The 27,138-nt window shown below is 40.6% G+C and overlaps 1 protein-coding gene and 1 long non-coding RNA gene across 5 annotated transcripts in view; one reads left to right on the forward strand and one right to left on the reverse strand.

The window, feature by feature from the left end:
- LOC104650758 (uncharacterized) overlaps nucleotides 1–27,138 on the forward strand; it is a 60,319-nt gene that overhangs the window by 24,038 nt on the left and 9,143 nt on the right. The window contains exons 3-4 of one of the 3 annotated variants that reach the window (XR_012516228.1): nucleotides 495–13,414; nucleotides 14,307–14,368. This is a non-coding gene — a long non-coding RNA (uncharacterized LOC104650758). Of the gene's footprint in view, nucleotides 1–494; nucleotides 14,369–27,138 lie in introns of all 3 variants that reach the window. The other 2 variants (XR_012516226.1, XR_012516227.1) reach the window with 2 other exon arrangements.
- The window catches only part of BAZ1A (bromodomain adjacent to zinc finger domain 1A), a 116,929-nt gene continuing 101,320 nt past the window's right edge, over nucleotides 11,530–27,138 (reverse strand). For both annotated transcript variants that reach the window (XM_039469143.2, XM_010334953.3), the window contains 6 exons: nucleotides 23,846–24,093; nucleotides 23,534–23,760; nucleotides 20,319–20,785; nucleotides 16,405–16,547; nucleotides 13,762–13,849; nucleotides 11,530–12,520 (listed from right to left, as the gene is read on the reverse strand). In XM_039469143.2, the coding sequence (XP_039325077.1) occupies nucleotides 12,324–12,520; nucleotides 13,762–13,849; nucleotides 16,405–16,547; nucleotides 20,319–20,785; nucleotides 23,534–23,760; nucleotides 23,846–24,093 (1,370 nt within the window). In that variant the 3' untranslated portion in view covers nucleotides 11,530–12,323. The remainder of the gene's footprint in view (nucleotides 12,521–13,761; nucleotides 13,850–16,404; nucleotides 16,548–20,318; nucleotides 20,786–23,533; nucleotides 23,761–23,845; nucleotides 24,094–27,138) is intronic.

The raw sequence follows: 27,138 nt of genomic DNA on the forward strand, positions 1-27,138 counted from the left end.
AGTTGATTTTTGTATGTGGTATGAGATAAGGGTCCAATTTCAGTTTTCTGCATGTGGATATCCAGTTTTACCAAAATCATTTATTAAATTGTCCTTTCCCCATTGTGTGTTCTTGGCACTTTTGTAAAAAATCAATTAACCATAAATAGTTGGGATTATTTCTGAGCTCCCTGTTCCAGTGTAAGTGTTTTTATGCCAGTACCATGCTATTACAACAGCTTCATAACACGTTTTGAACTCAAGGAGTATGATGCCTCTAGTTTAAAAAAATTTTTTTCCCACTCAAGATTGCTTTGGCTGTTTGGGGTCTTTTGTGGTTTCGTTTGAATTTTAGCATTTTTTTCTAATATTTCTGTGAATTGGCATTGGAATTTTGATAGAGATTACACTGAATCTGTAGACTTCTTGGGTAGTGTATACATTTTAACAATATTCTTCTAATCCATGAACACTGGATATAATTCCATTTATTTTTTATTTTTTATTTTTTTTAGATGGAGTTTCGCTCGTTACCCAGGCTGGAGTGCAATGGTGTGATCTCGGCTCACCACAATCTCCGCCTCCTGGATTCAGGCAATTCTTCTGCCTCAGCCTCCTGAGTAGCTGGGATTACAGGCACGTGCCACCATGCCCAGCTAATTTTTTGTATTTTTAGTAGAGACGGGGTTTCACCATGTTGACCAGGATGGTCTTGATCTCCTGACCTCATGATTCACCCGCCTCGGCCTCCCAAAGTGTTAGGATTACAGGTGTGAGCCACCGCGCCCGGCCATTCCATTTATTTGTATCGTCTTCAGTTTCTTTAATCAATCTTTTATTCTCAGTATACAGGTCTTTCATCTCTTTGGTTAAATTTACTCCTAAATTTGTTTTGGGTGCTATTGTAAATAGGATTGTTTTCTTAATTTCTCTTTCATATAGTTTTTAGTGTATAGCTACTGATTTTTTTTTTTTTTTTTTTTTTTTTTTTTGAGACAAGAGTCTCGTTCTGTTGCCCGGGTCGTAGTGCAGTGGTGTGATCATGGCTCACTGCAACCTCCACTTCTTGGGTTCAGGCAATCCTCCTACCTCAGCCTCCCGAGTAGCTGGAATTACAGGTGCCCATCACCACACCTGGCTAATTTTTGTATTTTTAGTAGAGATGGGGTTTTACCATGTTGGCCAGCCTGGTCTTGAACTCCTGACCTGGTGTTCCACCTGCCTTGGCCTCCCAAAGTGCCGGGATTAGAGGCGTGAGCCACTGTGCCCGGCTTAGTGACATACATTTTTAATTCTACTAAGAAGGAGTTCAAACTAAGAGTCTTTGATCTGCTAGAATTTCTTTCTTTTTTTTTTTTCCTTTTTTTTTTTTTTTTGTATTTTTAGTAGAGACGGGGTCTCACCATGTTGACCAGGATGGTCTCGATCTCTTGACCTCGTGATCCACCCGCCTCGGCCTCCCAAAGTGCTGGGATTACAGGCTTGAGCCACCGCGCCCGGCCTGATCTGCTAGAATTTCTAACACACGTGAGCTCCACATGCTTTCTGTAGTTCTACCAGATGTAGCCAAATTGTTCATAGTGAGTCTAACAACTTATAACTTGCTTTAGTTACAGATCTTTTGCCTTCTATTATTATACAGGATGAATTTTCAGATCCAGATCTTCTTTTGATTTGTGGTTTGCCTATTTCCCTCCAAGAAATTGTCAAAAATGGCCTGGACTGATAGAACCTTTACCACATTTTGTGCTGAGACAGCATTATTGTGCCAGTCAGTAAGTTAAACAAATGCCGACTAGTTTAGACTAGAGGGAAAACAGCTGAAATGAAATGAGGAAGAGTATTAAGGAAGAAGCATATAGCTTGGGGAAAAAATATATCTATTTTTTCATTCTGTTTACTCTATTGTCTTTTTTTCCTCAATGTTTTTTTTAACCTCCTCTTTGACCCGTGGATTATCTAAAAGTATTTTGTTTAGTTTGAAGATGTTCCTGTTGTGTTTCCATTATTGATTTCTAGTTTGGTTTCATTGTGGCCACAGATTACACTCTACATAATTTCAGTAATTTGGGGTTTGTTTTATGGCCCAGGATATGATATATCTTGGTGTATGTTCTGTGGTTACTTGAAAAGAAAGTGTATTCTGTTGTTGGAGTGTTTCTAAACCTGTAAGTTACTGGTTGATGCTATTGTTTAGTTATTTTATCTCATTGCTGATTTTCTGCCTAGTTGTTCCAGTAATTGTTAAGAGAGGTGTTGAAGTCTCCATCTGTAATTGAGGGTTTGTCTCTTTCTCTTTTCAGTTCTATCAGCTTTTGCTTCTTATGTTTTGTGGTCCTAAATGCATACACACTTAAGATTAACATTCTTGGCTGGACACCATCATCACTCACGCCTGTAATTCTAGAACTGTGGGAGGTGAGTGGATCGCTTGAGCTCAGGATTTCGAGACCAGCCTGGGTAACATGGTGAAACCCCATCTCTATCAAAAATACAAAAATTAGCCAGGTGTGGTGGCATGTGCATGTGGTCCTAGCTACTCAGGAGGCTGAGGTGGAGAGTCACTTAAATCTGGGGAGGTTGAGGCTGCAGTGAGTGGAGATCATGCCATTGCATTACAGCCTGGCAACAGAGTAAGACCCTGTATTAAAAAAAAAAATTCCCCCACACTCTATTTCTTCAGCTCTACCTCCCCACAACTCATAGTCCTTGACCAATATTATTATTATTATTATTTTTTGAGACAGGGTCTCTGTCTAGTGCCCAGGTTGGAGTGCTTATTTCAGCTTATTGCAACCTCTACTTCCTGGGTTCAAGTGATCCTTCTACCTCAGCCTCCCGAGTAGCTGAGACCATAGGCGCTAGCCACCACTCCTGGCCAATTTTTGTATTTTTTGTAGAGACAGTGTTTCACCATATTGCCCAGGCTGAGCTCGAACTCCTGAGCTCAAATGATCCTCCCACCCCAGCCTCCCAAAGTGCTGGGATTAGAAGTGTGACCTGCTCCATCCAGTCTAGATAACTTCTTCATTTTTTTTTTTTTTTTTTTGAGACAGAGTCCTGCTCTGTTGCCCAGACTGGAGTGCAACAGCGCAATCTTGGCTCATTGCAACCTCTGACTCCCGGTTTAAGCAATTCTCTTGCCTCAGCCTCTGAGTAGCTGGGATTATAGGCGACTGCCACAACGCCTTGCTAATTTTTTTTGTATTCTTAGTAGAGACAGGGTTTCTCCATGTTGGCCAGGCTGGTCTCGAACTCCTGACCTCAGGTGATCTGCCCGCCTCAGCGTCCCAAAGTGCTGGGATTATAGATGTGAGCCACAGTGCCCAGCATTTTTTTTTTTTTTTTTTAAGCACTCTTGTTGCCCAGGCTGGAGTGCAGTAGTGTGATCTTGGCTCACTACAACCTCTGTCTCCAGGTTCAAGCAATTCTCCTGCCTCAGCCTCTCAAGTAGCTGGGATTATAGGTGCATGCCATCATGCCTGGCTAGCTTTTACATTTTTAGTAGAGACAGGGTCTCACCATGTTGGCTAGGCTGGCCTCAAACTCCTGAGCTCAAGTGATCAGCCTGCCTCGGTCTCCCAAAGTGCTGGGATTACAGGCATGAGCCACTGTGGCCAGTCAACAGTTTTGTTCTTGAAAAAAACTTGAATAGTTTGTACCTAAAAAGTATTGTGCCTCTTCTTTCTCCCACCGTTTTCTACTGTATTCTGATTGATTTCCCCGCATAGGTAAAACACCATTTATTTTCAGAAAATTAATTCTGATGTGTCTTGGCATGGATTTCTGAGTTTATCCTTTTCGGAGTTTGCTCAGCTTCTTGAATCTGTGTGTTGTCTCTTGGGGAATTTTGAGTCATTTCTTTGAGGGCTTTTTTAGCCGCACCTTTTTTCTCCTGTCCTTTGCAACTCTGATGACATGAATGTTAGTTTTTTTGTTATAGTTCCCTAAGGTCCTGTTCAGTTTTGTTCTGTTTTCTCTCTGTTGCTCAGATTGGGTAATATGTATTCTTCTAGTTTACAGATTGTTTCCTCTCTCCCTCTGTTCTGCTGTTGAGTTCATCCATTGAGATTTTTATTGGTTATTTTGCCCTAAATTTTCCATTTGGTTCTTCTTTATGTCTTCTGCATTCTGAGCCTTTGTGTTTCTTTGCTGAGTGTGGTAGGTAGGCAGAATGGCCTTCCAAAGATGTCCATGTCATAATCCCTGGAACTGTGGCAAAAGAAACTTTAAAAATGTGCTGAGGAAAAAAAAATGTGCTGAGGATTTGAATGGGGAGATCATGGATTGCCTGGTGGTTGCAATCTAATTACATGGGTCCTTAAAATCAGAGAACCTTTCCTGGTTGTGATTAGAGGAAGATGTGACAAAAAGGCACAGAGATGTAATGTTGCTGGCTTTGAAGACGGAGGAAGAGAGCCACATGCCAAGGAACATAGAAGCTGGAAGGAGTGAGGAAATGGATTCTCCCTTAGGGTATCTAGAAAGTAACACAGCCTTGTGGACCACTTTAGCCCAGTTGCAACGCACATTAGACTTCTAACCTGCAGCTAACAAATCTGCATTGAGCTGGTGAATTTGTGTGATTTGTTATGGCAGCAATAAAAAACTAGTATGTTGAAGCTACTTTGTTATTTGTTTCAGGGATGTTCATAATTGCTCATTGAAGCATTTTTATATGGCTTCTTTAAAATCTTTGTCAAATTATTCTAACGTCATTTTGGTGTTGGCATCTTTTTTTCCTCATTCGGTTTGAGATCTTGGTTATTGGTATGAATGATTTTTGATTGAAATGCAGTAAGTTTCATATTGTTTTGAGACTTTTTTGTCACCAAAAGATAAAAATAAAGTCTCATAACAATATGAAAATGTCTGCATTTCAATCTATCATTCAGGCTGTGGAGTACAGTGGCTTGATCTTGGCTCAGGGCAACCCCTACCTCCCATGCTCCAGTGATTTTTCCACCTCAGCCTCCTGAGTAGCTGGGACCACAGCTGTGTGCCACCATGCCTGGCTAATTTTTGTATTTTTTGTAGAGACAGGGTTTTGCCATATTGTCCAGGCTGGTCTTGAACTCCTGGGTTCAAGTGATCTGCCCACTTTGGCCTCCCAAAATGCTGGGATTACAGGCATGAGCCACCATGACCAGCCTATGATGAGACTTTATATCTTATTTAAACCTAGTGTTAGTTGGCTTTCTCTGACACCATTCTGGCAAAGAAATCTGGGTTGCTTCCTTGTAACTGCCAGATACAGACAGAAGTCTTAAGTTCTTCTGTCAGCCTCTGTTGACACCAGAAAGGGGGTGCTCTTCGGTAATGGTGGGCAGTTGTGAGAATCGGCCCTCGAGATAGTCTGTACTGACACTGGGAGGGATTGGGGGTATCTCATGTTGCCAGCAGGGATAAAAGGCCAGGTTCCTTACTTGATCTTCCGTGATACTCCTCCAATGGGTGCACTGTACCACCTCATTTTGTCCTTCTGAGGATGGAAGTATAGACTCCTTACTTGTTCTTTGTTGGTGTGGTTGTGGGTAGGGCCAGTTTGTTTTGTGGGGTTTGGCTGGGACAGTGGTTATTGTCTAGGTCAGGCGTCCCCAAACTTTTTACACAGAGGGCCAGTTCACTGTCCCTCAGACTGTTGGAGGGCCGCCACATACTGTGCTCCTCTCACTGACCACCAATGAGAGGTGCCCCTTCCTGAAGTGCGGCTTGGGGCCGGATAAATGGCCTCAGGGGGCCGCAGTTTGGGGATGCCTGCTCTAGGTGTTCTGTCTTATTAGGCTGCCCCTGTCCTCATTCTTTGGCTAGAGAGGCTTTTGTTGTAGCTTTACACTTTGTGCCACTTGGCACTTCTAAGTTGCTCGCTTCTTCAGCATCAAGTCTGGATATACAAGACAGAAAACCTAGCAACTTACCACTGTCCTTATTCTGGTCCTGAGGTCCCTTAGACAATCTGCCTTATTGCCACTTTTCGGTCTTATTTTTGTTTTTTATAGAACATTTAGGGTGTTTAGTTATACTGAATGGGAGGAATAAGAGAAAAGATGCCTACTTTGTCTTCCCAGAAGTGGAAGTCTGTCTAAAGACGACTTTTTTTTTTTTTTTTTTTTGAGACAGAGTCTTGCTTGCTTTGTCGCCCAGGCTGGAGTGTAGTCATATGATCTTGGCTTACTGCAGCCTCTGCTTCCTGGGTTCAAATGATTCTCCTGCCTCCACCTCCCAAGTAGCTGGGATCATGCAGGTGTGCACCACCACACCTGGTTAATTTTGTATTTTTAGTAGAGATGGAGTTTTGCCATGTTGGCCAGGCTGGTCTTGAACTCCTGACCTCAGGTGATCTGTCTGTCTTGGCCTCCTAGTGCTAGGATTACAGGTGTGAGCCACTGTGCCCAGACCTGGGACCCCTTTTTTTTTCCTTTTTGAAACTGCTCTTTGTAGAGCAGGGCTATCCCATAGGCAGTGAGCCCAGAGTAGCCAGAACCACTTTTTTCTGGAGACAAAGTCTCTCACTCTGTCACCAGGCTGGAGTGCAGTAGCGCAATCTCGGCTCACTGCAACTTCTACCTCCTTGGTTCAAGTGATTCTCCTACCTCAACCTCCCAAGTAATTGTGACTACAGGCACATTACCACCATGCCCACCTCGTTTTTTGTATTTTAGCAGGGACTGGGTTTCACCATGTTGGCCAGGATGGTCTCAATCTCCTGACCTCATGATTTACCCACCTTGCCCTCCCACAGTGCTGGGATTACAGGCATGAGCCACTGTATCCGGCCAGGAACACCTTTTAAAGCAGATTTTTTCTTCTTGGGTTTTTGGACTACATATTGGCAGATTTTTTTTTTTCCAGCCCACATTTTCAATAAAGGTATACTTTTATGGGAATTCCGGATTTATATGGGTTTTCAGTTCAGGCCTGATTTGAGTGATCCCAAGGGCCTATCTCCTGTCTCCACATAGGTTTTAAAACCTAAGTCCCTGGAGTGTTGAAACTAACTCTCCTTCGCAGGCTGGCAACTGCCACACCACAACAAGGAGAGCTGTGGCTTCAGCTCATGTGACTTCCAGAATACTTTTCCAGTCTCTCAAGTGTACTTAGTGATGCATTTAGTCAGATCAAATGCTTGTAGTATTTTACTTAGCATTTCTAGGTATTTAAAAAATATAAATCAGACTGGGCATGGTGACTCATGCCTGTACTCCCAGCACTTTGGAAGACTTAGGAGGACAGCTTAAGGGGAGGAGTTCAAGACCAGCCTGGGCAACATAGCAAGATCCCATCTCTACAAAAATTCTTAAAATTAGCTAGGTGTGGTGGCATGCACTTAGTCATAGATACCGGGGAGACCGAGGCAGGAAGATTGAGCCCAGGAGTTTTGAGGCTGTAGTGAGCTATAATTGAGCCACTGCACTCTAGCCTGGGCAGTAGAGCTAGACCATGTCTTATAAATAAATCAATACATTTACCACTTTAATTATATATTTTTTGAGATAGGGTCTTGCTCTGTTGCCCAGGCTGGAGTACAGTGGCACTATCATGGCTCACTGCAGGTTTAACCTCCTAGGCTCAAGCGATTCTTCCACCTCTGCCTCCTGAGTAGCTTGGATCACAGGTGTGTGCCATACCCATGGTCTGTGCCAAACCCTAATTTTTTGCAAAGGTGGGGTTTCACCATATTGCCCAGGCTGATCTCAAACTCTTGGCCCAAGCAGTTTCCTTGACTCAGCCTAACAAAATGCTTGGATTACACGTGTGATTTAATCATCTTAAAGTGTACAATTCAGTGGCATTAAGTGTACATTGTTGTGCAACTGTCACCACTATCCATTTCCAGAACTGTCCATCATCTCAAATAAACTCTCTTCTGGATGTTTTTTTAACAAGTTTTTAGGTAATTTTCTTCCTCTTGGTGAAGTGGAGGTAGAAAGCCATTTCAGGCAGAATGCACAGCAAGCGAGAAGGCATAGTCTTACAAGACTCCCAATATCTGAGAAACAACAGAGTCCAGTGAGCAGAAACCAGTACATAGCTGATAATGGTACAAGGTGATAGATGAGGCCTACAGAACAGTGTCAGATCATGCAGGCCAACATAAATTCCACTGTAGATAATGGGGAAAAGAGTGAATTTTACAAATAAGAAGTTGAGGCTGGGTGTGGTGGCTCACATCTGTAATCCCAGCACTTTAGGAGGCCAAGGCAGGTGGATCACTTGAGCTCAGGAGTTCAAGACCAGCCTGGCCAACATGGTGAAACCCCGTCTCTACTAAAAATACAAAAAATTAGCTGGGCATGGTAGTGCACAGCTCTAGTCCCAGCTACTCGGGAGGATGAGGCAGAAGAATCACTTGAACTGGGAGATGGAGGTTGCAGTGAGCCGAGATCTCGCCACTGCACTCCAGCCTGGATGATAGACTCCATCTCAAAAAAAAAGTTGAGTTGCTTGGTTTTGTCATTTAGGAAGGTGACAGGGAAATCTTGTAGTACTTAGACTTGCTGCCAGAGTTAGTTATTTTGTCTAATTTTTAAATTGTTTACAGCAGGATATCAAATTCTATCCCAATTCCTCCTTCATGGGGAAGTTCATAGGATCAGGTAAAAGAACAAATACAAATACCAGTCAAAAAAAGCTAAGCCAAGGAAGTATTTACAATCAAATACCTATTGCCACTCTTCAGATCATTAGATCAGAAGCAGCTGTTATATTAATCAGTAATACATACGAAATGTATTACTAACATGAGTTAATTATAGCCAAAATATACCAAGGAAATAATTTTTGTACGATCTAAATGTCATATGACTTCACAGTAAAAAAAAGATGTCATTTGATAACTGGTTAAATAAATGCAAAACTGAGTTATCTGAGAGAAGGGTTCCAAATGAGGTGAGATCTAGAGACACTGGAGTACTGGACAGCTCACAAACAAGTATGTTACCGAATGAAATGTCTAACATAGGATTTGTGTACCATGATCCCATTTTGTTGAAGAAAGGAATCTGGAAAATTATACACTAAGTTTATTTCTATTTTATATATTTGTTTTCTATTTTTGTGGACAAGCACCATTTGTTAATTTTATAAACAGAAATAAAAATTTCATTTTATTGGGGGGAAAAAAGAATATAGCTCTAATAATGGCCTCAACAAAGGCTTAAGTCACAATATTAAACTTTAGAGATTTGTTCATCTATACTCAGTATTATTTTCTCAAAATTTTTTGATAGAAAGTTGCTAGCTCCTAAGACAAAATGTTCACGGAGAAAAGAAAGAAATAAAGATTAGGCTGGGTACAGTGGCTCACACCTGTCATCTTAGAGCTGTGGGAGGCTGAGGTGAGAGGATTGCCTGGGCCTAGGAGTTTCAGGTTACAAAGTTACAGTGAGCTATGACAGTGTCACAGACTGTATGCCAGCCTGGGCGACAGAGCAAGACCCTATCTCTAAATAAATAATTGCTTGGTCATTTGCATACCAGTAAATAACATGTATACTGATGTTTCTGTATGTTTTCCCCCAGTCTAGAAGTTTGCTTTAATGCTTTTAAAACCATAAGCTTATTTATTTTTTGAGGTAGAGTCTTGCTCTGTCACCAGGCTGTAGTGCAGAGGTGCGATCTCAGCTCAATGCAACCTCTGCCTCCTGGGTTCAAGCAATTCTCCTCCTCAGCCTTCCAAGTAGCTGGGATTACAGGTGCCTGCCACCACTGTAGGGGGCACACAGCAACATATTCAAGCTTATGTACATGGCATTTGAGTTGTGCATGGGAATGGAACTCCTTGACCCTGAAAACAGAACAGGGAATGGAGTATGTGGTGTGATAAGGAATGCTGAAAACAGCCTCCCAAGAATGCAGTTTGAGTGGTACAAGGTCACAGATGCATCAGCAACTCACCTCAAATGACCATCTAGTGGATGTTTGTAGTTAATACAAGCCCTTTCAATAAATACTTGCTGGACGGATGCTGGGGTGGACTGTCTTGGAAGAACTATCCCCTAGCCCCGCTCAGCTGGAACTGTCTGAGTACTTAGTTCTTGGCATTCACTGCAAACTATAAGCTCTGCAACCACACCTGTCTAATTTTTGTATTTTTAGTAGGACGGTTTCACCATGTTGGTCAGGCTGGTCTCGAACTCCTGACCTCAGGTGATCTGCCCACCTCAGCCTCCCAAAGTGCTGGGATTACAGGCATGAGCCACCATGCCCAGCCTAAAATTTCTAATTACTGCAGATGTGTATGGGAATAAATGATGAATTTGGCATATAAGACAATTTGGCTGTGCAGATTGCAAGGTAATGTCTTGGCTGGGTGTGGTGGCTCATGCCTGTAATCCCAGCACTTTGGGAAGCTGAGGTGGGTGGATCAACTGAGGTTGAGAGTTTGAGACCAGTCTGGCCAACATGGTGAAACCCTGTCTCTTCTAAAAATCAGGTGTGGTGGCACATGCCTGTAATCCCAGCTACTCAGGCGGGTGAGGCAAGAGAACTGCTTGAAGCCGGGAGGTGGAGGTTGCAGTGAGCCAAGATCATGCCACTGCACTCCAGAAAATAAAAAAAGGGTAATGTCTTAAATTTTAACTCAGTCAACTCAGTCTGAGAAAGGGTAAATAAACTGCAAGTTTTATGACTGACTAGCAGATTAAATAATTCCATAATTAGTTGGTCAGAAATGGTTCCTTAGTGTTTAGAGTGTAGAAGAAAATCTAATATAAAAGTTGCTTCTTATTAACATTAACAATGAAGAATATTGACTGGGCACAGTGGCTCATACCTGTAATCCCAGCACCTTGAGAATTCGAGGCAGGTGGATCACTTTGAGTTCAGGAGTTCAAGACTAGTCTTGGGCAATGCAGCAAGACCCTGTTTCTATTCTAAAAAACTTAAAAATTTTATTTTTAAAAAAAGTGAAGAATAGTAATCAAATAACTTATTAACATGTCACTGTATTTTCAGAAGTCTCGATATTTAAATGCTACTAAGTAAAATTATGGCATATAAAATTATACAAATTTGCCAAAAGTTACAGTTGTAGATGTATTCATGTAAAGAATCTAGAAAATTGATAATCTCAAATTATATTAGAAATGAAAGAGGGGTAAACTTCCAAATTAATTAATTAATAATGCAGTATCCTCAGGATTTTAAGAAAATAGAGGGAAGGTTCTCTCCCACCTACCAGAGTCCCAGAGAATAGGGAAGACACCTGCCTTTTGCATCCTGAAAAGTATGTTACAAAACTAAAGCCCCTGTGTCTTCCATACCTAAGAAGTAGCTCCTTTTATGTTATATCTGAACGCAAACTTTAATTTCTAGAGTGTTTCTCAATGAGGTAAGTGTACTCCAAACTTTCTCTCTTTTTAAATGAGAATCCATGCACATAATGTTACTGTTTTTGATTAAACAGTTCTTACTCTTCAAGGGTTTGGGCAGAAAAATAAGCAAATTACTGCTATAGAGACTCAGGTACAATGAAACATTGGTTCCTATGGTCTGTTTGGATCACATGGAAAAGTCCAAATCTGATTGTAAAAACTACAGAATTCCAGATTACTTGAAAAAAAAAGTTATTTTATTTGTACAGTTAAAAAGCTGTATATAGAAACTTACAATACAGTTCTGTAAAATTGAAAGAACTGTCAGGGAAAAGGGAGGGTGTTACTTTTTTTGACTGATCATTAAGGAAGTTAAGAGAAATAAAAAACAGTAAAAAGTTTAAAACATTAAAGAACATTTTTCAGGTATAAATTTTATAAATACAAAAAAAATTCACAAATTACTTTCAATACTAAATAAATATCTAGTTAATAAACTCAGACTTAATACCTCCAGCCAGCACTGGTACAGCACTTCAAGGATATAAGATTGGATTCATTCATGTGTAGTGTTGAAAGAATGTATTCATTAAACAATGAAGACATAAACACATTTTTCTAAACTCTCCTATAGTAGAAGAATCATCCATGTAGATAACTCTCCCTTAATATCACAACTTTAAAAAAATCATCAATAACAAAATAAATCATAGGTGAAAAAATATTTTCCAAGATCTCTGGACACATGAATGATCTCAAAAATGTACAAAAACCTCTGTAAACCAGTACTGTATCCAATATATCTATCAAACTTATTAGATACTGAACAAAACTGTAGCAAAGGACATCTTTCCTACATTCTCCTGAGTGCTTAATATTAAAATTGAGAATATAGTGCAGGCCACACTTTCATGTGGTCAATCAGTTGTTATTGCTTTATACATATATGTCTGCTTTAGAGAATGATTTAATGTTCCATTTTCATGAACAATTTGTTTTTCCTCATATACATCCTTTCAAAGGACAAAGTTAGATTCGTGACTTTTTCGTAGCCGGTGGTGTGCTAACTTGGTCCACATTACTGGGTGTGACATGGAGTCCAAGTTTTTGAGCCTGAATATGAAAAAACGCTTGAAGCCTAGTTCCAGCTTTTGCTTCACTTGTGTTACGAGGGTTGTATTCAAAGCAGTTCGAAAACATTAACTCAATATCATCAATAAACTCAGCTGGAAAGGGAAATAGAGCAAACAAGATTAGAATGAAAGTACATAAATTATAATAAAATTCTTGTATCCTATCTGGAAATCTCATAAGAAAAATGGAAGCCCACATTTTCTTTAGAAAGAGAAGACTCTGCCTTGGCATGGTGGCTCACATCTGTGATCCCAGCACTTGGGAGGCTGAGGCAAGAGGATCACTTGAGCTCAGGAGTTTGGGACCATCCTGGGCAACACAGTGAAACCCTGTGTCTACAAAAAATACAAAAATTAACCAGGCATGGTGGTTCATGCCTGTAATCCCAGGACTTTGGGAGGTCAAGGTGGGAGGATCATTTGAGGTCAGGAGTTCGAGATCAGCCTTGGCAACATGGTGAAACTGTCTCCACAAAAAATATAAAAAATTAGCCAGGCATGCCAGGTGCAGTGCCTCACACCTATAATCCCAGCACTTTGGGAGGCTGAGGCAGGCAGATCACCTGAGGTCAGGAGTTTGGCCACCAGCCTGGCCAACATGGTGAAACCCCATCTCTACTAAAAATACAAAAATAGCCTGGCATGGTGGCAGGCGTCTGTAATCCCAGCTACTGGGGAAGCTGAGGCAGAAGAATCACTTGAACCTGGGAGGCATAGGTTGCAGTGAGCTGAGATCATGCCACTGCACTTCAGCCTGGCGACCGAGTAGACTCCATCTCACAAAAAACAAAAACAAAAAAAATGGCATGGTGGCCTCCACCTGTGGTCCTCCTAGCTACTTGGGAGGCTGAGGTGGGAGTACAGCTTGAGCCTGTGAGGTCAAGCCTGCAGTGAACCTAAATTTTGCCTCTGCACTTCCAGCCTGGGCAACAGAATGAGACCCTGTCTCCAAAAAAAGAAAAAAGAAAAAAAAGATTCTGAAAAAAGGTAGCAGAACTGACGCTTAAAACTGTTTAATTGTAAATACTTTAAAATTGTTTTATTGAAACTATACAATTCTGTGATCATATACATTATGTAATTATAAAGAACTTCTTTGAGTAAGATCAGATCTATAAAATATCTTTAACTTACTTGATCCTAATCCATCGTTCATCTCCACATACACTAATAAGTACTTGCGGAACCTCATGGCATGCCATCTACACAACTGCATTAACACATGCTTTCAAAAAGAGAAAAACAGCCTCTACCTCTTTAAACAAAAATAAATATCAAAAGTGATATAACAATGTCTTAGAAAAATAAGTATCAAAAAAACATAAATTACTTACATGCTAATTTATATTCACATTTATTCACTTTTTCACGAATTATATTTAAGGCAATGGGCTTTTTGATGATGTCATAGTAGTCTGGGACCTGTAAAATAATTCAAGTATCTCTCTCCACACAGAAAACTTAATTGGAAAGAACTGTTCAAATAACTAAAAGTTTTCGATTTAAAAAGCAACTCAATATTAACCTCTGAATATTAGTGGTCTGCTAAAATCATGCAATGTTTTCAGTAAATATTATAGAAGCCTAAGTGATACCATTAAAAATGTTAATTTATTATGACAAGAAAAAAAAGTATGGTCTTGCTCATGGCTCTCTCCTCTCTCTACATATCTATATATATACACACACCCCATTGTCACTTGTGACCAAAGAAAAAAAATTCCTTCAATCAGCATTACTGAATTTGTAATAAGGAATAAAATGTATATAACAAAGTATAACTTAGGACAAAAATCACCCAGGCAAAATGAGTCAAACTGAGATTTAATTTTTTTCGATGCTATTCAATATTAATTAATCCTTCTCATTCTTGCTCTAGAAATCTCAAAGTAGAATTTTGATGATGTCACTTTGTCATTCAGAAACCTTTCCCTCACACTGGTAAGTGAGAACCTTTACAATACAGTTGTGTCTGAGACTTTCTAACCTAACCTCATTCAAATCACCCACCATTCACCATAGTCTAATTTCTGGGTGTCTACTTTATATTATCTTCCTTTTTCCCTGAAACATCCTTACTCCATTTCTTACTGTTGAAATTCTTTCTTCAATGACCAGTCCCAAACAGTTCTCCTTAAAAAACATTCTAATTATTATTTTTCTCTCTGAAATGCTCAAATCAATCTGTCTTCTCTACTTCTGTAACACCATGCTAACTTCTATTATAGTACCATAACACTGTTATACCTTTGCTATATAACACATCACATTCTGCCATACATATATAATCTAACTGCAACACCATTTCATATCTTTCAATTAGGTTAGGCCATCACTGTTACCTAAGAATATCTTTTTTTTTTCCCCCTTTGGAGACAGGGTCTTGCTCTGTCACCCAGGTTGGAGTGCAGTGGTGTTATCTCAGCTCATTGCAGCCTCCCTCTACCTCCCAAGCTCAAGTGATCCTCCTTCCTCAGAGTCCCGAGTAGCTGAGACTAAAGGCATGCAACCACCACAATCGGCTCATTTTTTTGTTTTGTTTTGTATTTTTTTTTTGTAGAGACAAGGTTTTACCATGCTGCTTAGGCTTGTCTCAAACTCCTGGGCTCAAGCGGTCCATCTGCCTCAGCCTCCCAAAGCTGTTGGGATTACAGGTGTGACACACACTGCAACCAGCCAGAATAATTTTTTTTTTTTTTTTTTTTTTTTTTTTTTTTTTGAGATGTAGTCTTGCCCAGGCTGGAGTGCAATGGCATGATCTTGGCTCACTGCAACCTCCACCTCGTTTCAAGCGATTTTCCTGCCTCAACCTCCCGAGTATCTGGGATTACATGCATGCACCACCGTGCCCAGCTTATTTTTACATTTTTAATAGAGATGGGGCCTTGCCATGTTGGCAAGGCTGGTCTTGAACTCCTGACCTTAGGTGATCCTTGGCCTCCCAAAGTGTTGGGATTACAGGCATGAGCCACTACGCCTGACCCAGAATACCTTTTATATCAGTGTTTCTCAAAATGTGGTCTCTGGACGAGGACCATCAGCATCATATGGGGACTTGTCAGAAATCCACGAGTTAGATATCATCCCAGACCTAATGTATCAGAAACCCTGGGGCTCAGGAACCTGTTTTGCCAAGCCCTCCAAATGATTCTGATGCATGCTGTAGTTTGAGAACCACTGCTTTACATAAGAAAAACATGATTAATGGTACTCAATTAACTCTATTCATATTCATTACATAGAACAAAAACAATGAGGTCACTGTAACACATGCTCATCATTTACAAAGAATCAGTCTTGGCCAGGCACGATGGCTCACGCCTGTAATCCCAGCACTTCAGGAGGCTGAGATGTGTGGATCACCTGAGGGGAGGAGTTCCAGACCAGCCCGGCCAACATGGCGAAACCCCATCTACACTAAAAATCCAAAAATTAGCCAGGTGTGGTGGCAGGTGCCTCTAATCCCAGCTACTCAGGAGGCTAAGGCAAGAGAATTGCTTGAACCCGGGAGGAGGAGATTGCAGTGAGCCAAGATTGCGCCACTGCACTCCAGCCTGGGCAACAAGAGTGAGACTCCATTTCAGGAAAAAAAAAAAAAAACAGTTAGTCACAAAATTAGAAGGGTCTGAGGAAACTGTGCTATCCAACTCTATTGTTTTCAATATAGGAACTGACCTTCAAGACCAGCCTGGCAATGAAGTGAGACTCCATCTCTAAAAAAGAAAAAAATTAGCTGGGCATAGTGGCATGTGTAGTCCCAAATAAAGTGCCTAAGTTGGAGGATTACTTGGGCCCAGGAAGTTGAGGCTGCAGCTAGCCAAAGTCATGCCACTGCACTCCAGCCTGGGTGACAGAAACCCTGTCTCTAAAAAAAATAAAGAAGTAGACAGTAACAGGTATTTTGACTACTTAAAAGTTGTCATGTGGACTAAATCAGATAATGTACATGAATACATTTTATTAAGTCTGGTAATTACCTGGATTTTAGAAACAAGTTTCAAAAAAGGCCAGCTGTCATCATGTCGTACCAATTCTACAACAAGTTGTTCAAAAGCAGACAACTCATGAACTCCTCCCTGTCGGCCAGAACTCCTTCGACTCAGTGTCATAGGTGATGACTCTGAATAAATAATTTAAACATTTTAGGTGATAGCAAAGCAAAATATTTGTTCACTACAAGCCAAACGGGATATATAAATACCACATTCAAACAAAAAATAGATACTACATATACTGAGATGTTAAATATTTTCTGAGAGAGATGAAAATCTGGGCAAAATATTATTTCCTTTTGATCTTAAAAATGTCCAATTGAGGCCGGGCGCGGTGGCTCAAGCTTGTAATCCCAGCACTTTGGGAGGCCGAGGCGGGTGGATCACGAGGTCGAGAGATCGAGACCATCCTGGTCAACATGGTGAAACCCCGTCTCTACTAAAAATACAAAAAGTTAGCTGGGCATGGTGGCGCGTGCCTGTAACCCCAGCTACTTGGGAGGCTGAGGCAGGAGAATCGCCTGAACCCAGGAGGCGGAGGTTGCGGTGAGCCGAGATCGCACCATTGCACTCCAGCCTGGGTAACAAGAGCAAAAAACTCCGTCTCGAAGAAAAAAAAAAAAAAATGTCCAATTGAGGCTGGGCGCAGTGGCTCATGCCTGTAATCCCAGCACTTTGGGAGGCTGAGGTGGGCGGATCATGAGGTCAAGAGATCAAGACCATCTTGGCCAACATGGTGAAATCCTGTGTCTACTAAAAATACAAAAATTAGCTGGGCATGGTGGCATGTGCCTGTGGTCCCAGCTACTCGGGAGGCTGAGGCAGGAGAATCGCTTGAACCCCAGAGGCGGAGGTTACAGTGAGCTGAGATTGGGCCACTGCACTCCAGCCTGGCAACAGAGCAAGACTCCATCTCAAAAAAAAAAAAAAAAAAAAGTCCAACTGAATTAAACATTCATTGGGAACAGATTTTCAGAGTGTGATGCAAAAGAAAAATCTAGAACACAAAGTTTGTGGATTATTATTACTCAAATTTATTAAAAATGCTTTTCAGCTACAGTTAACTGAAACTAAGCAATTCTCCACTATTTCCTAAAGCATATTCTTTTTTTTTTTTTTTTTTTTGAGACGGAGTTTTTGCTTTTGTTACCCAGGCTGGAGTGCAATGGCGCGATCTCAGCTCACCACAATCTCCGCCTCCTGGGTTCAGGCAATTCTCCTGCCTCAGCCTCCTGAGTAGCTGGGATTACAGGCACACGCCACCATGCCCAGCTGATTTTTTGTATTTTTAGTAGAGACGGGGTTTCACCATGTCGACCAGGATGGTCTCGAACTCTCGACCTCGTGATCCACCCGCCTCGGCCTCCCAAAGTGCTGGGATTACAGGCTTGAGCCACCGCGCCCGGCGCTAAAGCATATTCTTTAGAAAGTAGTTTCTTCAGATGTAGACACTAGGGTTATATATAAATTACCTTGCATAATGGAAAAGCAATTCTCATTAGTAAATGATTATTCTTACAGACCTTAATTTTATTTATTTATTTTAATTTTGAGACAGAGTCTTGCATTGTCGCTCAGGCTGGAGTGCAGTGGTGTGATCTCAGTTCACTGCAACCTCTGCCTCCCAGGTTTAAGAGATTCTCCTGTCTCAGCTTCCCGAGTAACTGGGATTACAGGTGCCTGCTACCACACTCAGCTAATTGTTGTATTTTTGGTAGAGACAGGGTTTCACCATGTTGGTCAGGCTGGTCTAGAACTCCTGACCTCAAATGATCCACCTGCCTTGGTCTCCCAAAGTGCTGGGATTACAGGTGTGAGCCACCACATTTGGCCAGAGATATTAATTTTAGTATCTAGAAAATGTTCTTAAGCAAATGCTTTCTCACAGACCCAAGAAATGTATAGTATAATGAAATCTAAAGTATATGCAATGGTAGAAAGGGTAGTATAGTCCATATATGTATCCAGATGTCTAAATTCTCTCCTGGCAGGGTAGGTCCACACATTCCCCCCCCACCTTTTTTTTTTTTTTTTTTTTGAGACGGAGTTTCACTCTTGTACCCAGGCTGGAGTGCAATGGTGCGATCTCGGCTCACCGCAACCTCCGCCTCCTGGGTTCAGGCAATTCTCCTGTCTCAGCCTCCTGAGCAGCTGGGATTACAGGCATGCACCACCATGCCCAGCTAATTTTTTGTATTTTTAGTAGAGACGGGGTTTCACCATGTTGACCAGGATGGTCTCGATCTCTTGACCTCGTGATCCACCCGCCTCGGCCTCCCAAAGTGCTGGGATTACAGGCGTGAGCCACCGCGCCCGGCCTAACATTTTCCCTTTTATCTGTCCTTATTACAGGCTTAGCAATTTCACAAATCAATGACAACTAGAAATTTTTCTTCCATAGTTTTTTGAATAAAAATATTTCAATTATATTATTTCTCCAAAATAGCTTAGAGAACTGGGGAAAAGCAAAACAGATAAGGGGATAGGAAAAGCTAAATTAGATCTTTACTGGTGCAAAATTATGTGACACTTCCCCTAAAAAATGTGACAATCTCATGACTGCATAAATAGATTACATGCCATTCTTTCACCAATTAAGTCCTTAAGTGTATATGAATAATGCAATATAACATATCTAAAAATCTTCAAAAAACAGTGGCTTTTTTTGGAGAAATAGTGGCATTTTTTTATGTTTAGGTTCATTAAAAACAAAAAAACAAAAATAGGGCTGAGTGTGGTGGCTCACACCTGTAATCTCAACATTTGGGACACTGGGGTGGGATAGCTTTGAGCTCAGGAATGCAAGACCAGCCTCGGCAACATGGCGAGACCCCGTCTCTACAAAAAATGCAAAAGTTAGCCAGGCTTGATGGTGCATCCCTGTAGTCCCAGCTACTTGGGAGGCTGGGGCTGGAGGATAGCTTGAGCCCGAGAAGCAGAGGTTGTAGTGAGCTCAATTACGCCACTGCACACCAGCCTGAGCGACTGGTATAATACAATAGTAACAATAAACTTAAAAAATCAAAATTTTATCACTAACATTTAAAACAAGGGACAGGATTGAAGAGATTATGAATCTATGAATAAAGAGATTTGTCTATGAATAATGATTACTATAAACAAAAATGAGAATTAAAAAGACAGCTGAGGCCAGGTGCGCTGGTTCACACCTATAATCCCAGCACTTTGGGAGCCTGAGGTGGGCAGATCACCTGAGGTCAGGAGTTCAAGACCAGCCAGGCCAACATGGTGAAACCCTGTCTCTACTGAAAATACAAAAGTTAGCCAGGTGTGATGGTGCATCTCTATAATCCTGCTACTCAGGAGGCTGAGGCAGGAGAATCACTTGAACCCACGTGGCAGAGACTGCAGTGAGCCGAGATCACACCACTGCCCTCCAGCCTGGTCAACAGAGTGAGACTCTTGTCTCTAAATAAATAAATAAAAAATATAAAGACAGCTGGTCATCAGTTCCTAAAAATATTACTGCTTCCAACTCTCCCTTTCCCCCAAATTCAGTATTAGAGATGAGAACCTTACTAAATAACCTGATGCAGCTTGTCTACGTGATGATGAGTATGTGCATTTTGAGGGAGGAAAAGGTAGGAGAGTGAAATATGTTATAATGTAGTATGCTGACACTGTTCAAATACTGGCCAAATATCTCCACTAAAAACAGAACACCATTTTCAACTTTATTACTCTGCTTCACTAGTAGAAAGGCTAGTAATATAATTTACCTTTATTCAACAACTATTATGTTTCAGGTCAGACTATTCCCTAATAACTTTGTGTATCTTAGTAACAGACTTTGAAAAATGATCCAAAGCATCTTAACATTCAATATGTCCAAATTACTCAATTTTCCTAGGGAAGGAAGAGTTTAGATCTCTTCATACCTGGAGATTGTCTTTTTCTGCATCTTCTTTTGGATTCACTCTCTTGGAGAGAAAGTTTTGAAGCAACATTTAAAGATCTTGATTGTTCACTTGACTTTGTGGCAATGACTCTGAAGTTAGGGAAGTTGGGGCTATTTTCTGGTGTATTATTAGCACTTCTCCCGCCTCTGCGTTTTCTACGAGGACTAAGTAATTCCACAAATAGATCTGCTTCCAGTGGGCCATGACTGTGGCGAGTAGAACGACTGGCAATTCTTACAGATTTCGTTTCTGTAGGAGGAGCAGAGTTTATCTTTCTTAGGCTTCTACCAGTTTTAGAAGAAACAGTTGTTTTGGGTGTACTCTGCTGACTCCTTGAAGGGTATCTTCCAGGTTCTTGCTGTTGGCCACGACTTGAGAAAGAAGAACTAAGTCTCCCTCTTGTTTTAACTGGCAATCTAACTTGTGGTCTTCCTCGTTTGGGTAGGCTATAAATATTGTTAGAAAACACAATTATTGTACAGAGCAATGATGAACATATGATAAACTCTATTCTCCTTGTTGTATTTAGCTAATGAGTTTACATACATTTTCTATTTAACTGAGACTTACTCCTAGACTCAATTCCTTAAACTTAGAGTCAACAAGTTTTCAAGGAAATCTTAAATGTGCTTTCTTGTATTTCTTTGAAATGCAAAGAGAATATCTGCAAAGAGAAAATTTCATATTTTCTTTCTTTCTTGGGGGGAGGGGCAGAGTATCACTGTCAGCCAGGCTGGAGTGCAGCAGCATGATCACGGCTCACTGAAGCCTGACCTCCCTGTGATCAAGTGATCCTCCCAACTCAGACTCCTGAGTAGCTGGGTGTGTATCACCACGCCTGGCTAATTTTTGTGGTTTTTTTAGAGATGGGGTTTTGCCATGTTGCCCAGGGTGGTCTCAAACTCCTGGACTCAAGTGGCCTGCCCACCTCGGCCTCCCAAAATGCTGGGATTACAGGCACAAGCCACAGTGCCCAGTCAGTATTTTCTTGGTAACTTCAGGACATCATCATGAAAATCAAGTCCTAAATTCTGATAAATTGTAATAATATGCTCAAGAGACTCAACAAATAGACTTAGTCAATCATGTTGGAAAACTTAAGGGTAATGAACTAATCTTAAAATGAAATTATTTTGTTTCCTTTTGCTGCAGGAGACTGCCACTTTTCATTATCATTGATACTGAGGTAACCTACAGTTTTAGCCAATGGCTGCCAATGAAGTGGGCCTTGAACCCATGGTTCCTAAATAACACACCAAGAACCTCTCTATTGTCTTCTGACTACAAAATACAAAACTATATTTAATCTTTTAACTGTTTTTAATTAAAAGGATGCAACACCTCCATTAAGCCTCATTATCCATTTCCCCATATACCTGGACTTCGAGTTTATCCTGTGTACTAGCAAGAATTTTTCACATTCTTTATCATCTTTATGCTGAACATAATATTGCTCTCACAAGCTACAGGAAAGATGGCTCTTCTAGCTGTTATTTCTTAAAACCTTGTTTAAAACAGATGTGGTGGTTCTACATTAACTTCTCTGACTGTGGTCCTTTTGCACTCTGACAGTTCTAGGTTACCCTTACTTCATACTTATTTTCCTGCTTCTATAATGGGGTTCAAATGTTTAAAAAAAGGGTGGGGAGGGGAATGACAAGAACAAGGAGCACAGTGACTTCCCTGGTGTGATGGCTATGGTCAGGCCTGCTGACAGAACACCCCTAGTAGATCTGTGTAGCTTATAGCTACCAGTTAGACACAAGCACACCTCATTTTATGTTTTACGCATCACTGCATGCTATAATTACAAAGTTTTCTTTTTTTTTTCTTTTAAACAGACTGAAGGTTTGTGGCAGCTCTGCATCAAGCAAGTTTATTGACATAATTTTTTCAACAGTATGAGCTCACTTTTTGTCTCTGTCAGGTGATTGTTAGCATTTTTTAGCAATAAGTTATTTTTTATTTATTTATTTTTTTTGAGACAGAGTCTCACTCTGTCACCAGGCGCCAGGCTGGAGTGCAGTGGCGCAACCTCCGCCTCCCCAGTTCAAACAATTCTCCCTCAGCCTCCCGAGTAGCTGGGACCACAGGGGCGTGCCACCATGCTCAGCTAATTTTTTTGTATTTTTAGTAGAGACGGGGTTTTACCATGTTGGCCAGGATGGTCTTGTCTCTTGACCTCGTGATCCGCCCGCCTCAGCCTCCCAAAGTGCTGGGATTACAGGCGTGAGCCACCACGCCCGGCCTGCAATAAGTTATTTTTAAAGTCTAAAAATGTACTTTTTTTTTTAGACATAATGCTACTGTACTTAGGAGACTATAATGTAAACATAATTTTTATATGCCCTGGAAGACCAAAAAAATTTGGGACTTGCTTTATTGCTGTCATCTGGAATTGAACCGGCAATATCTGTGAGGTATGCCTGTATATCTACCTTGTGGATATAAATGTCCCTTTATTTCAGCCTCAACCAGAGGTTCAAGTAAGGGGAGACTGCCCCAGTGCTGCCACAGAAGGAAATATCCAGGCTCCATACTCATTCATTAGGCCTGAATGACACAGCATGCCAAGTTGCAGAATACTTAGTTATATGGTAGTATAAAAGCTGTTTCCAGGTGCTAATGTGGCAGGAGTATAAACATATAGTGTGCTTCCTGGCATTTATCTATCACTCTGAGATTCCCCAAATTATCAATACTACCTTGGGAATAGTTTTGAATGTTTATAATATGTAAAAAGCAAGGGTAACTTCAGGCCATTACGTATTAGTTTTTTGTTGTGTTTTGTTTTGAAATGGAGTCTCGTTCTTGTCATCCAGGCTGAAGTGCAATGGTGTGATCCGTTATCTTGGCTCACTACAACCTCTGCCTCCTGGGTTCAATCAATTCTCCTATGTTAGCTTCTCTGCTAGCTGGGATTACAGGCGCCCACCACCACCTTGGCTATTTTTTGTATTTTTAGTAGAGACAGCATTTCATAATGTTGGCCAGGATGGTCTCAAGCTCCTGACCTCAGGTGATCCACCTGCCTCAGCCTCCCAAAGTGCTGGGATTACAGGTGTGAGCCTCTGCGCCTGGCCTATATATTAGTTTTAAACCAAGTTACACACCCCAACTATTCCATTTGTATTTGAATAGTGGAGAAACTGCCTAAGACTTACTGACTCATTTTATTGCATATTAGGACTTACTTGACTTCTTCTTCTTCTTGAGAGTCATCTTCATCTTGTTCTATCTCATAATCTTCCTCCTCACTTTGACCCTCTTCTTCATCACCATCAACTTCATCATCTTCACCTCCCATACTGTCTTCCATATCTTCATCACTTTCCAAGGATGGTCTCTGTCTAGAGGAGAGTCTTCTAGAACGTTGCTTTGGTCGACATTCTGGACAAAACCAATCTCCTTCAGGCACAGTCTGAATAAATCAAATAAATGATCCTTAATCATCTATTACTCAAAATCTTAGTGTCTCAATTCTAATCTGAGAAGAAAAAAAATACCTTGAGCTTTGGTCGAACACAGTAGGTATGATGACCCCTATCACAGCCATCACAAAGAACCATGTTTTCAGCATCACCTTTTTTTCGACATATCTTGCAACGAGCATTCAGTATAGATTTAGACCACATCACACTACGATCCAAGGTGGATAGGTGAAGAAAAACTTGGGATAGACTAGCAGAAGAAAGGAGAGACTCTCTCCAACGGTCCAGAACTGTTTTATAAGAACGCCCACTGTCACTGGCATCTTAAATGAAAAGGAAGAGTGATTACAATTTTTAGGCAAACCTAGTAATCTTACTAGAAATAGTTTGTTGCTATTTTAAATACAGGTTAGATTTTACATTTCTACTCTTGTGATACTTAACAAAAAGACCATGCTGATATTAAAAACAAAAATCTCATGGAAAATGTTTGCTGAGCCACATCTTGTTTATGACATAAGGAATTACTTAAATCCACAAATCAAATGCTAAGGGATTTTAATAAAGGCAAAAATAATTCAGACAATGTGTTCCCAATCTAGTCTGTGTATCAAATCTTAATCTAATTTTAAAAACTGGCTACATATGATTCCAAGTTTAAGTTACTATTCATTTGAATAAAGTTATTTCCTTATTTCATGTAAAAGATGGATTGTTCTCCAACCTAAATATCTCCTATCTCTAAGAAAACAGTTTATAAAAACAATGTTTTTTTTTTTTTTTTTTTTTTTTTTTGTGAGACGGAGTTTCGCTCTTGTTACCCAGGCTGGAGTGCAATGGCGTGATCTCGGCTCACCGCAACCTCCGCCTCCTGGGCTCAGGCAATTCTCCTGCCTCAGCCTCCTGAGTAGCTGGGATTACAGGCACGTGCCACCATGCCCAGCTAATTTTTTGTATCTTTAGTAGAGACGGGGTTTCACCATGTTGACCAGGATGGTCTCGATCTCTCGACCTCGTGATCCACCCGCCTCAGCCTCCCAAAGTGCTGGGATTACAGGTTTGAGCCACCGCGCCCGGCTTAACAATGTTAATACTACCAAAAACAATTTTTTTTAGCACTAACACTTACATAGAAACATTTGAAACCTTCTGTCACTCAACATCACCATTCCTTTATCTTCTGAGCTAAAAAATTTAGTCATCTGATTAAATGCTATCAATCAATGGTCATTTTACACTGGTGTGTGATTTCCACTTCAATCTTTAGTATTATTCCACTTAATCTTCCTAAAACATTATACTTAATTCTGCAAGGTACATAAAACTCCATACATAATCTGGTTCTGTAATAACATTATTTCTTACTATTATCCTCAAATAAAACCTCTTGGGCAGTAGCATAATGGTTAAGAAAATGCAGGCTTTGGAGTCAGTCTGCTTTGAGCTAAGTACTGGCTCCCCTATAACTTGGGCAAGTTAACTCATCTGTCTCTCAGGTTCCTCAACTGTAATACATGGAGAGTATCAACCTCTGAGGGTTGTTGGAAACATTAAATAATATGCATAAGGCATATAAAATGCCTGTCAGAGTAAATGCTAATATTACTATCATTATTTGTGCACTGTATACCTCCCCCTATATGCGGCACTTTATAAGATATGAAACTAGTCTATTCTGTGGTCCCTATCTTAAAGGAATGTTTAGTACTGCTGGAAAAGTGAAGAAATACACAATGAATTTGTTTGTATTGAAACCATAAACCAAGAGACCTCTCAAGTATCAATGGACCTTGAGCTCCTGTTTATCAGTTGGGCAGGGTGAGAAAGACAGGACATGAAACCTGGGGCCCACGAAGGTAGCTAGTCCCTCTCTAAAAAGCTAGGGCCCCAGAAGGCTACCCCTTCAAGTGTCAGGGTGGACATAGGTGCTACATAAAAAACGGGGAGCAAGAAAATTGATTCATCTGGACTTTAGCATTGGGTAGAAAGGGGAAATAAGTCTCCCTAAGGATCAAGCAAAGCCTCGAACAGGTTTAGAACCAGAAAAAACACAGCTAAGATTTTAAAGTACTCTAGGGTTGCTAGTAACCTCAAGTGAATGGCAAAAACAATTACAAATCTTTGCAAATTCTCTCTGAAGACATTTCCACAGATAAGTGTGAGGAATGAGTTAATCAAAACCACAGGGTACATGTGGAAAGAAAACACTAAGTGAAAGCCAGCAGAATCAAACTCATTTAAGACTTCAGATATTAGAATAAGAAACAGAATATAAAATAACTGTGTTCAGTATGCTTTAATAAGTAAAAGTTTAAAATATGAATAAATAACCAGCCAGTCTGAAAAAGAACCAGTTAGAACTTTTCAAAATAACTGAGATTAAAAACTGAGGCAAAACACAATGGATGGGTCCAATGGTTCTTCAAAGCTTAAGAAATATTAATGAAGTTGGCAAAATACAAAGATTATTATTTAGACTGCAGCAACAATAGTATTTTTCCATCTTTATGTTGCTTTAGATGTCTTTTGCAGACAGTCTATAAACCAGCTAGATTTTATGTTAATACAATCTTTTTTTTTTTTTCAATTTTATTCACTTTCCCTGCCAACTATCCATAACGGTCTCTAACTTTTAATTGGAACTGGATGTAGTGGCTCACACCTGTAATCCCAGCAGTTTGGCAGGCTGAGGCGGGTGGATCACGTGAGGCCAGAAGTTTGAGACCAGCCTTTCCAACACGGTGAAACCCCATCTCTATTAAATACACAAAAATTAGCCAGGGATGGTGGCGAGTGCCTGTAATCCCAGCTACTTGAGAGGCTGAGGCAGGAGAATTGCTTGAACCTGGGAGGCAGAAGTTGCAGACTGTGCACTGTATTCCAGCCTGGGTGACAAGAGCAAGACTCTGTCTTGAAAAAAAAAATTGTGTGTGTGTGTGTGTGTGTGTGTGTGTGTGTGTGTGTGTGTATACTATATATAAATAAATTGGAAAGTACAGTCCACTTAAATACATTTGATTTATTTCTCCCCTCTCATTGTGAGTTTTTTACTTGTCTTGGTTTTTAAAATATAAGCCTTCATAAAAAGTTCTGGCCTGAGCAGGGCCTCCAAGGAATGAGGTAGCAATAATAGTTCAAAGATGATGATCTGTCTGGGTAAATCAGGGAATACTCTCATTGGTAATGGCAATGAATAAGGTTGCAGAGGTCAGTGAAGGGATGGGAAAAAAGACAAATTATGAAGAACTTTTGGAATCTTGGAAATTAGTTTAATGATTTTTTTTTAATGCAAAGGTTGGTGAAATGCTATGGGATTTGATTAATGAGGTGGTTTAAGAAAATTAAACCAGCGGTAGCTCAAAGCTATT

This window comes from Saimiri boliviensis, chromosome 2 (assembly GCF_048565385.1).
Source record: "Saimiri boliviensis isolate mSaiBol1 chromosome 2, mSaiBol1.pri, whole genome shotgun sequence".
NCBI lineage: Eukaryota > Metazoa > Chordata > Mammalia > Primates > Cebidae > Saimiri > Saimiri boliviensis.